The 10496-nt window shown below is 50.1% G+C and overlaps 1 gene segment (V, D, J or C); it reads right to left on the reverse strand.

The window, feature by feature from the left end:
- Positions 1–4585: 4585 nt before the first annotated feature.
- Positions 4586–5120, reverse strand: LOC136634452 (immunoglobulin lambda variable 2-23-like). The segment is given in 2 exon segments: positions 4586–4914; positions 5069–5120. Coding segments are annotated over 2 exon segments (381 nt in total).
- Positions 5121–10496: the final 5376 nt, after the last annotated feature.

Consider the following 10496-nt stretch of genomic DNA (forward strand, 5'->3'; position numbering starts at 1 on the left):
TCTAGCAAAGTCAATGATCATGTGCAAAGTGAATTGAGGAGAACCCATCAGCTTGGAATTCCTTTCTCCATCCCAACCAGCCCTTTGTAGACTCAGGGCCCAATCCTATCCAATTTTCCAGTGCTAGTGCAGCTGTGCCAATGGGATGTGCACCCTGTGGCGGGGGGACAGTCACAGAGACCTCCTCAAGGTGTGGAACATTTATCATCTAAGGGCTGCATTGTGGCTGCACCGGTGCTGGAAAGTTGGATAGGATTGTGTCCTTATACCCTTTTCGTATGCTGGGGTGGGGAAACTTTCAACTTTAGGGATCCTGTACCTTTAGCAACTGCATAGGGGAGAGAGAATTTCAGCAGGTGCAGCTTCTCATCTGTGAGATGACAATTCCCTCTTCTATATAATTGTTAAAGGTTCAGGATCTCTAAAGGTGAAAATTTGCCCACCCCTGTCCTATGCAGAGCAATTGAGGCAGGTGACCCTGGCTGCCTGGTCACTGAACCTATGCCAGTCTCAGTCAGATAGCTGACTGGGAGTGATGGGCCCAGGCATAGAAGAGATGCATGAGACATCCAGTCACATCTGAGTGATGGGAATCTTTCCTCATCACTCAGGTGTGACTGGGTGTCTCAAACAGAGGCTACTGCTTGCGGATTTCTCAGTAGGGATACTGAGGCATCCCAGGAAGTTGGAAGTGTCCAGAAATGAGGAAAAATAGCCTGAACAGGGAGAAAGTCAGGTCATTTGCCATGCGTTTGTATGTAATGATGTGGCTAGAATGTCTGGACCTTGGGAAGCAGCAAGCGCCAGATTGGAAACATGTGCCGTTCTACCTGCTCTAGCAGGAAGGCAAGCCAGAGGATGAAATTGGTGGGTAGGAAGGCTAATGAGATGGGAAGCACAGTGACCCAAAGAGGCTCACCCTTGAGCAGAAAAAAGCTTGATTTCTCACCATTAGTGAGCAAGGAAAAAAGAGACACATTTGTTGAATGTTCTCCTTCACGGCACATCACGGGTGCAAAGTCATCCAACCATTTCCTGTGATGTATATGAAATGGCCCCAGTAGGAGAAGAGTGGAGCAACATCTCCCCTTCCAGGAGGCAGACAGAAAAGCTGCCCCCTCTTAGTTTCATTATCTTGATTAGCAAGAAAATGTGTATTGTCAGCGGAAATCCTTCTACCACGTATTCCTCCTTCAACTGGGAAGATTTCCTGGCCCCTGCCTGAAACTCCTTCAAGAACGAGGGTCAGCTGGACGAAGTAGTGCTGAAATGGGACAGTCAGTGCTTTGATTCAGGCAAACCTGCCTGTGTGTATGACACACTCTGAATTGTTTAGGCTGATATGGTGGGAAGGGGAGTCTGCCAGGAAGAACCTGGTGGCCCTTCTAGAATGTTGACATGTTCATTGCATGTATATCATATGTTTCTTCCACCATACAGTTCACGGCAATGCACTTCAAGGTCCCAAGTGGTCACATAGCCAGGTCTTGACCACACCTCACTTGACCCCACTTAGCTTCAAAACTGGGGCTGTGGCATAGATCCCCAGGACCAGGTTTTTGCTCCCCAATCCTGCACGTGAAGCAGGTCAGGCTCACCAGAATTCAGTTCCTTCAAGATGCTTCATACCTCTGCTCTGGGGAGGGAGGTTTTTGTCTCAGTTCCCCATTTGATTGTATCACTGTGGAACACATCACTGCTGCTCTCCCAGTCAGCACAGTAATAATCAGCCTCGTCTTCAGGCTGGGCATTGGTGATGGTTAAATAGGTAGTGGTCCCAGAGTAAGAGGCAGTGAACCGGTCTGGGATTCCTTCTCCCCTGATGCTGCTGCCGCTGCTGCTGCAGTCTTCACAGTGCACAAAGCGGGGGGCCTGTCCTGGTTTCTGTTGATACCAGGGAAAAGCAGTCAGCCAGCTCCCATCACTGCTTCCAGAACAGGAGAGTTTCACAGTTTGGCCCAGGGACACAGACTGGGAGGCAGGTTGAGTCAGCCTTGCCTCTGAACGGACACCTTTGCAAAAGAAAAGGAGAGAGCCACATGATTAGTGCATTTCTACCTCTCCCAAATACCATAAAATAGCCAGTTTGCAGTGATATGTAAAGAAGATGCATTGCTTTGCGGTCAGCACACAGGGCAATCTAGACAGTGTCCTCCCTGCCCTTACCTGAGCAGAGAAGAGAAAGGAGAAGGAAACCCAGAGCCCAGGACATGGTGAGAGGCAGAAATGATCAGTTTTCTCCTCCAGCAGCCTTCAGATGTCTGGCTTTAATCCCCCAGACACTGAAGAACAGGAAGTCATGCAAATGCTTTGAGGAAAATGGCACTCCTCCCTTCAGGACACATGACCTTCAGGGCCAGAATTAAGGGGATAGAATTTAATTCACAAATCAATTCCACACCAGTCTGTGTCTCTCCAGAGCAGCAGTTTTCAACGTTCTTCAGCTCATGGCACTCTGACATGGTGCTAAAATTGCCAATGCGCACCATCGGTTTTTGACACCATGCTGCTGGTGGGGGTCTCACACCCCCCAACTGTTCTACTAATAAGTGACCCTCCCCAAACCCCCACACCATACATCTATGGCACACCAGTGAGCTATGTCACAGAGGTTGAAAATCAGTGCTTTAAAGGTTTAAGACAGAAGCTCAGGCATCACATTGCTTTGCAAATTTATTTAGAAAAATAAAAGAATATGACATCTCACTCTTCACTGTCAAAAGAAGACACGGCGCATTAGAATTGTAAACTCACAATTCATCAAGATGACCCTCTTTGAGCATCAAAAAGCACAAAAATCACCCATCAACGCCAAATGTTTCCCACTTCACTGGGTGCCTCCAGTGTGGCCATTGAAGGGCTTCATGATTCTGTTCCCTGAAGAGTTGGGCCACCGAGAGGCCTGGCAGCCCAAACCTGAGGTGCCCAGTGCGCAGGGCTGCAGCAGTGCTGAAAATGGGTGCCGCTGCCTCCAGCATGCTCAAGGCAGCTGCCGCCGCCTCCTACTCCCTCCCCTCCCCCCACCTTCCCGCCCAGGAATGCCTCCTCCCTGCCTCCCCAACACCCCCACCTACCTCTCTACTGACTGGTGGTCTGCGTGACCACCGAGCAGTGGAGTTCCGGTGCTCCACCAGCACTAGCCCTGCGCTGGGTTAACACTGGCACTCCACTGGCGCAAAGTCCCGCAAACATGTTTTATGGATTGTGCCCAATCTTGAGGACAGGGCCCAAAGACAGAGAAAGGGGAATCACTTGGGTTGGTTCACTGGTTGAGAAAAGACGTGGATTCAATCCTTAGAGTGCCACGTTTCCTCTTAATTATAGGTGTGTGCCACTTAACAACAGGAATGCGTTCTCCAATCCCCGTTGTTATGTGATTAGGTCGTTAAGCGAACCTTCAGCCCAATCTAGTGCATTTGTTGTTTAAACAGACTTAGAGCCCAATCTTGAGCTCCGTGCGCTGGCTCACTGCCGGTGTGGACTGTTGCAAATGTGCCATAAGGCTCGTTTATGCCAGCGGCCCTGGCCAGTGTTTTGCCGCAGCTCAACTACTTGGTGGTCACGCGGACTACTGAGAAGCAGAGAGGTGGGGGGAGAGGCAGGGGGGAGGGTGGATGAGGAGGGAGGGCAGGGGGGAGGCGTTCTGGGGGGAGGGGGGAGGCGGAGGGAAGTCGGGGAGAAGGAGAAGAGGCATTCCGGGGGAGTGAGCAGTCCGGGAGGGAAGCGGGACCAGTGGAGCCATCCGAAACAGAGGCTCTTGCTTCTGCGCCAACTTTTGGGTATTTGTATTTATATACCATTGATGGGCAACTCGCTTTACCCAGGGGAAGGGTCGAAAGTCCCCTCCCCTGAGCAGCCACCAGTGGCTCCCTGGAGTGTGCAGGACGCAGCATGCCGGGCAACTCAGAGGGAAGCCGCCATTAGCTGCCAGACATTAGCTGGCTGCAGAGGCTACTGGAGATGGATTGGCTCTTCTCTGTATGAAGAACCTCTTCGTTGATTAAACAGGCTCCCTGCTGCAGGCTATGGGAATCCCAGCTGCTTCATTAAAAGCCTCTTTGTTGTGCTTCAACCAGTCATATAGGCGGTACGTCATTAAGCAGACGGTTAAGTGGTGCACACGTGTATACTCTATTTCTCAAAGGGCCTGAACGTAAATGTGAATATTCCTTCTGAAAATACGGAACTGGGACAAGCAATGGTCTGGAAAAATTCCTTTGCTGATGGCACTCTCTGTGCTTGGACTGTGAAGACTGATGGGGGGGGGGGGGATTGTCTGTCAGGAAGATACAGAACCAGGTGGCCCTTCCAGGATTCCAGCTTATGTTCATTGCATGCATATATTGTGTTTCTCCCATCATGCAGTTCACGGTAATGCCCTTGAAAGTCCCAAGTGGTCATGCAGCCAGGTCTGGACCATATGAAACTCGGACCCCCTTCACTTCAGAAGTGGGGCGGCAGCACAGATCCCCAAGACTTTGCTTTGCACCCAAACTCTGCAAGTGAAGCTGGTCAGGCACAGAAGAAATTCAGCGCTTTCAAGATGCTCCACTCTGGGGAGGAAGGTTTTTGTCTCAGTTCCCCCTTAGATTGTATCACTGTGGAACTTCCAACCACCAGTGCTCTCAGCATCAGCACAGTAATAATCGGCCTCATCTTCAGGCTGGACATTAGTAATGGTTAAATAGCCAGTGCTCCCCGATTTAGAAGCAGTGAACCGATCTGGGATTCCTTCTCCCCTGCTGCAGCCATTACAGTGCAGAAAGCGAGGGGCCTGCCCAGGTTTCTGTTGATACCAGGGAAAATTGTTGTACCAGCTCCCATCACTGCTTCCAGAACAGGAGAGTTTCACTGTTTGGCCCAGGGACACAGACTGGGAGGCAGGTTGAGTCAGCGTTGCCGCTGAATGGACACCTTTGCAAAAGAAAAGGAAAGAGCCACATGATTAGTGCATTTTCCCCTCTCCCAAATACCACAAAATAGGCAGTTTGCAGTGATACGTAAAGAAGATGCATTGCTTTGCGGTCAGCACACAGGGTAATCTAGACAGTGTCCTCCCTGCCCTTACCTGAGCAGTGACTGAGAAGTGAGAGGAGGAGGAGACCCAGAGCCCAGGACATGGTGAGAGGCAGAAATGATCAGGACTCTCTTCCCGCAGCCTTCAAATGTCTGGCTTTAATCCCCCAGACACTGAAGAACAGGAAGTCATGCAAATGCTTTGCCGAAAATGGCACTCCTCCCTTCAGGGCACATGACCTTCAGGGCCAGAATTAAGGGGATAGAATTCAATTCACAAATCAATTCCACACCAATCTGTGTCTCTCTAGAGCAGCGGTTTTCAGCCTTTGTCAGCTCACGACACTCTGACATGGTGCTACAATTGCCAAGGCACACCATTGGTTTTATGGCCATTGACAAGGCACACCATGCTGTCGGTGGGGGACTCACACCCCCCAACTGCTCTACTATTAAATGACCCTCTCCAAACTCCCCACCACACATCTATGGCACACCAGTGTGCCATACCACAGTGGGTGAAAATCAGTGCTTTAAAGGTTTAAGACAGAAGCTCAGGCAACACATTGCTTTGCAAATGTATTTAGAAGAATTAAAGAATATGACATCTCACTCTTCACTGTCAAATGAAGACAGGGCGCATTAGAATTATAAACTCACAATTCAACAAGATTCCCCTCTTTGAGCATCAGAAAGCACAAAAATCTCACAGTATCACCAAACACTTCCCACTTCACTGAGTGCCTCGGATGTGGCCCTTGAAGGGCTCCGTGATCCTATTCCCTGAAGAGTTGGACCAAGATCCCCACCTAGAGGCCTGGCAGCCCAATCCTGAGGGTTGCAGCAGTGCTGAAAGGGGCTGCCACTGCATCCAGCCTGCTCCAGGCAGCGGCCATCGTCTCCCACTCCCCGCCCTCCCCTCCCCCCACCCCAGGACCCCTCCCCCCCACACCTCCACCTACCTCTCTGCTGCCTGGTGATCCTCCAGACTGCCAATCAGCAGAGGTCTGGTGCTCCTCCCGTGCTAACCCAGTGTCGGCCAGTTGGGCTAGGGCTGTCACTCCATCAGTGCTAAGGCCTGCAAATGTGCCTTATGGATTGGGCCCAATCTTCAGGATTGGGCCCAAAGATGAGAGGAATCACTTGGGTTTGTTCATTGATTAGCAAAGAAGTTGATTCAGTCCTTAAAAGTGCCCCGTTTCCCCTTAATTACAGGTGTGCACTACTTTATGACAGGAATACTTTCTACGATCCCCATCGTTATGCGATTAGGCTGTTAAGTGAACCTTCAGCCCAATCGAGTGCCTTTGTTGTGTAAATAGACTTAGAGCCCAATCCTGAGCATGGCGTGCTGGCTCACCTCCGGCGTGCACTATTGCAAATGTGCCATAAGGCACATTTGCAGGCCCTAGCAAGAGTGCTCCGCCAGAGCTCTGCCACTTGGTGGTCACAGGGACTCCCGAGCAGTGGAGACATGGGTGGAGATGGGTGGGAGACAAGGAGGAGGCGCAGAGAGAGCTGGAGGGAGGGCAGGGTGGAGGCATTTGGGGGGAGCGGGGTGGGGGGGAGGCAGGACCGGTGGAGCTGTTCAAAACAGAGGCTCTTGGTTCTACACCAACATTAGGATTGACATAGAATCAAATTGCAGGGCTACTTGCTTCACCCGAGGGAATGGGACAAAAGTCCCCTCCTCCCGAGGAGCCGCGGATGACTGCCTGGAGTGCACCGGGCAACTCAGAATTGGGCTGACAGACCTTAGCTGATTGCAGAGGCTAATGGAGATGGATTGCCTCTTCTTTGGGTTAAGAGCCTCTTTGTTGTTTAAACAGCCTCTCTGTTGCAGGTTACGGGAGACCTGAGTGCCTCATTGAGAACCTCTTTGCTGTGCTTCGACCACCAGGATATATGCGGTCCGTCATAAAGTGGAAGGTTGCTAAGTGGCAAACACCTCTATACACTGTTTCTCAGAGGCCCTGAACGTAAATTAAACGCATAGAGGCAGGGCTGGCCCCAGACCTCCTGATGCCAGAGATGGCCTGCCAAACACTACCCCCCTTATCCAGTGGTGTGCCAGCCTCAGCCTCTACAGTGCTCTATCTCAGCATTCTTCTCTCTGTTCCTCTCAGGACCCCTCTTCAGGGAGAAGGTGAAGGGTGAAAGACAGAGATGGGAGATCCTGATGAGGAGGTTGGAGATGGGCAACCATTTCAGCTGGTCTCATGGGTGGGTTGTCCCGGCACTGTGGTCTGAGTAGGGCAGAGCTGAGGGCAGAACCACGTAATAACTTGGTCAATCACAGGTGTGCTGGTTCCCAGTACTAGGAGAGCAGAAGGATTTGAAGGGTGGGAATCAATGGGTAGAGGAGGATGCCGAACCCTGCTTCTTGCTTCCAATTCCATCATCATACCTGTTAGGACCCAAGCGTGTATGATGAGTGACCCAGACAGAGAACAGTGAATTGTTGGGGAAGGACAAGTTGATCAGCACCTTCCACTTGCTGGGACTCTTCCAGAGTGTGGTTGGTTGGTTGGTTGATACTTTAATGAAAATATATATAATTTCTGGTCATGACATCACTTCTGGTGGGTCCTGACAGATTCAAATTCTAAAAAGTGGGTCGCAGTGCTAAAAGTTTGAGAAGCACTGTGCTTAATGAAAAACTGAATTTCCTAAACCAAAAGGTCTTGGCTCTTAGCTTCATGCTATAAGAGGACAGTAGGATATTTAGGCTGCAATCCTAACCACACTTTCCTGAGTGTAAGCCCCACTGAACAAAATAGGAATTTCTTCTGAGTAGACCTGGTTAAGATTCTGCCCTCAGTGTGAGAATGTGAGTCAATTAAGTGAGGAAGGTGGGGCAACATCTCCCCCTAGAGGTAGTAGAAGGAACAACTGGTATTGCTTAAGTTAGAAAGTGGAGGCGACATGGTGACTATCCAACTGAACTCTCTGAGTCAAGCTGTTCAGGCACAGACACAGCTCAGCTCTTTCAAGGTTCTGGGGAGGAGGAGTGCAGTTTTTGTCTTGGTTCCCCATTAGACTGTAGCACTGTGGAACTTCCAACCACCAGTGCTCTCAGTATCAGCACAGTAATAATCGGCCTCGTCTTCAGGCTGGATGTTGGTGATGGTTAAATAACCAGTGCTCCCTGACCTGGAAGCGGTGAATCGATCTGGGATTCCTTCTCCCCTGCCGCTGCAGCCGCCGCTATTACAGTGCACAAAGCGAGGGGCCTCTCCAGGTTTTTGTTGATACCATGGAAAACGGTTGTACCAGCTCCCACCACTGCTTTGTGCGCAGGAGAGTTTCACAGTTTGGCCCAGAGACACCGACTGGGAGGCAGGTTGGGTCAGCGTTGCCTGTGAACGGACACCTTTGCAGAAGAAAAAGACAGAGCCATGTCTTTAGTACATTTTCTCTGCTCTGAAATGCAGCAAGACCTCTAGATTTCCACGAGACACCAAAGGATTGCATGTTGCTTTGAGATCAGTGCTTAGACCAATGTATACGGGGTCCTCCCTTCCCTTACCTGAGCAGTAGCTGAGAGCAGCGAAGAGAAAGAGGGCCCAGGCCATGGTGGAAGGAAACAGGAGGTGGAGTTCCTGAGGAAGAGTGAATCTCTCTCTGTCTCTGCCACCTTCTTTTTTGAAACCCCAGGAACTGAAGAAGAGTCAGTCATGCAAATGTGGACATGCCCACCTGCTTCACTGGGCAGGCAACTTTTCTGCTGAGGACACGTGATCTTCTAGCCAGGCCAATGACCAGGTGTCCAATTTGCATGAAGAAATGAAAGAAAGAAGGGGGGATTTCTTGCTGGGTCTCCACACCATCACTCTGAGTGGTGAAGGCAGACAAGGGTCAGAGAGTGAAGTTACCTGGAACCTGGGGAAACTCCTTGTTACTAGGGGTGAAGAAATTGGCAAGATGAGAATCAGGGAGCTCAGCTGGGATGGGGGTGATCAGCCCTGGCCAGAACCTGCCCTTTCATCAGGATTCTTTTCTGTCCCAGCTCCAAACTGGGATGTGAAATGGGAAGAAGCCAGCCCAGGGTGTGGCAGGGGAAGGACAGAAGAGGAGCCCTGTTGGATCAGGCGAATGACCCACCTCGCCCAGCTCCTCTTTCCCACAGGGTCCCATCAGCTGCTTCTGGGAAGCCCATGAGCAGGAGACAAGGGTGTCACAACCTCCCACTCTTACTCCCCCAGGACTCAGAGAAATGCCACTTCTGAATATAGTCACAGGTCAAGTCCATGAGAACGAGGAACCAGTAATAAACAATCCTTTCCCCCTGCAGATTCTTCACTGCAAACCCCCTACCTGACATTATAAGCGAATGTACAGTGAATGAATGGCTTTTGGTCTCGGACCATCTCATGCTTCCATAAGGCGCAAAGGAGACCTACTGCTCACTGGGCCAAGAAGCACTTTTTCAAGCGGTGCTCCTCTAATATTGAGCAGGGGGAGACAAGCTGTCCCTCTTCGCCCCAGCAGAGTGTCTCTCCTACGGACTTCTGCTATGGTTTATTCTGCCTCTTTTTAGATGGTGAGGCCTTGTGGACAGGGGACCCTTTTGGATCTGATTTTCCCTGTAAACCACTCTCTGAACATTATTGTTGAATAGTAAAAAAAAAATGCATTTCTAGTAATAATTAGTCATGCAAGGAGGTGTGGGTATTGTAGTCTTTCCAGTGATTCTGCTGTGGGATGGGGAAAGTCGGAATAAAAATAAATAAAAAATAAATCAAGTTCCTTGCACCTGACAGATATTGAGGGCTGTGTGTCAATCATCCTAGATAAGAATGGAAGAAATACATCTCAATGTTCTCCTGCTGATACTTTGGGAACCACAACATAAATGAAGGAAGAGACCGCATGAGAGTAGTGAGTTGGTGGGACGCAGGAAGGGCTTACATTCGAGTGGGGGAAAGATCTTCTTGATCTTTCTTTTCTGATCACAGAGGACAGCAGGATAAATTTGCCAAACTAAACCAAATTGCATTCAGATGACACTTGTTGGCACCACCAGCTGTTAATGACCCTTGTGAAGTCATTAGTCAAAGTCGGAGTGCTTTGTTCTCCAAGGAATGTTCTTGGGTGACTTCAGACTCCACTTATGGCATGCTCTGGTCAGATCATGTGGGATGATCTGAGCAGGCCAGTGGCCTGGTGGTCTTGACTTGTAGATGAAGATGAGGCTACAGAAGTGATCTTATTGGACAGGGGGTTTGGCAGTCCTGCATTATAGAAAGATGTGGGACCCAATGGCCTTTCTATGCTCTGCAACGTTCTGGTTCATTTTGCGCACTAAACTCATTCAGCTGTTTGATCTGAAGAGGAGGAGTGCAGGTTTTTGTCTCAGTTCCCCATTAGACTGTACCACTGTGGAACATGCTCCCAGTGCCATACCAATCAGCACAGTAATAATCGGCCTCGTCTTCAAGCTGGACGTTGTTGATGGTTAAATAACCAGTGGTCCCTGA

This window comes from Tiliqua scincoides, chromosome 14, assembly GCF_035046505.1.
Source record: "Tiliqua scincoides isolate rTilSci1 chromosome 14, rTilSci1.hap2, whole genome shotgun sequence".
NCBI lineage: Eukaryota > Metazoa > Chordata > Lepidosauria > Squamata > Scincidae > Tiliqua > Tiliqua scincoides.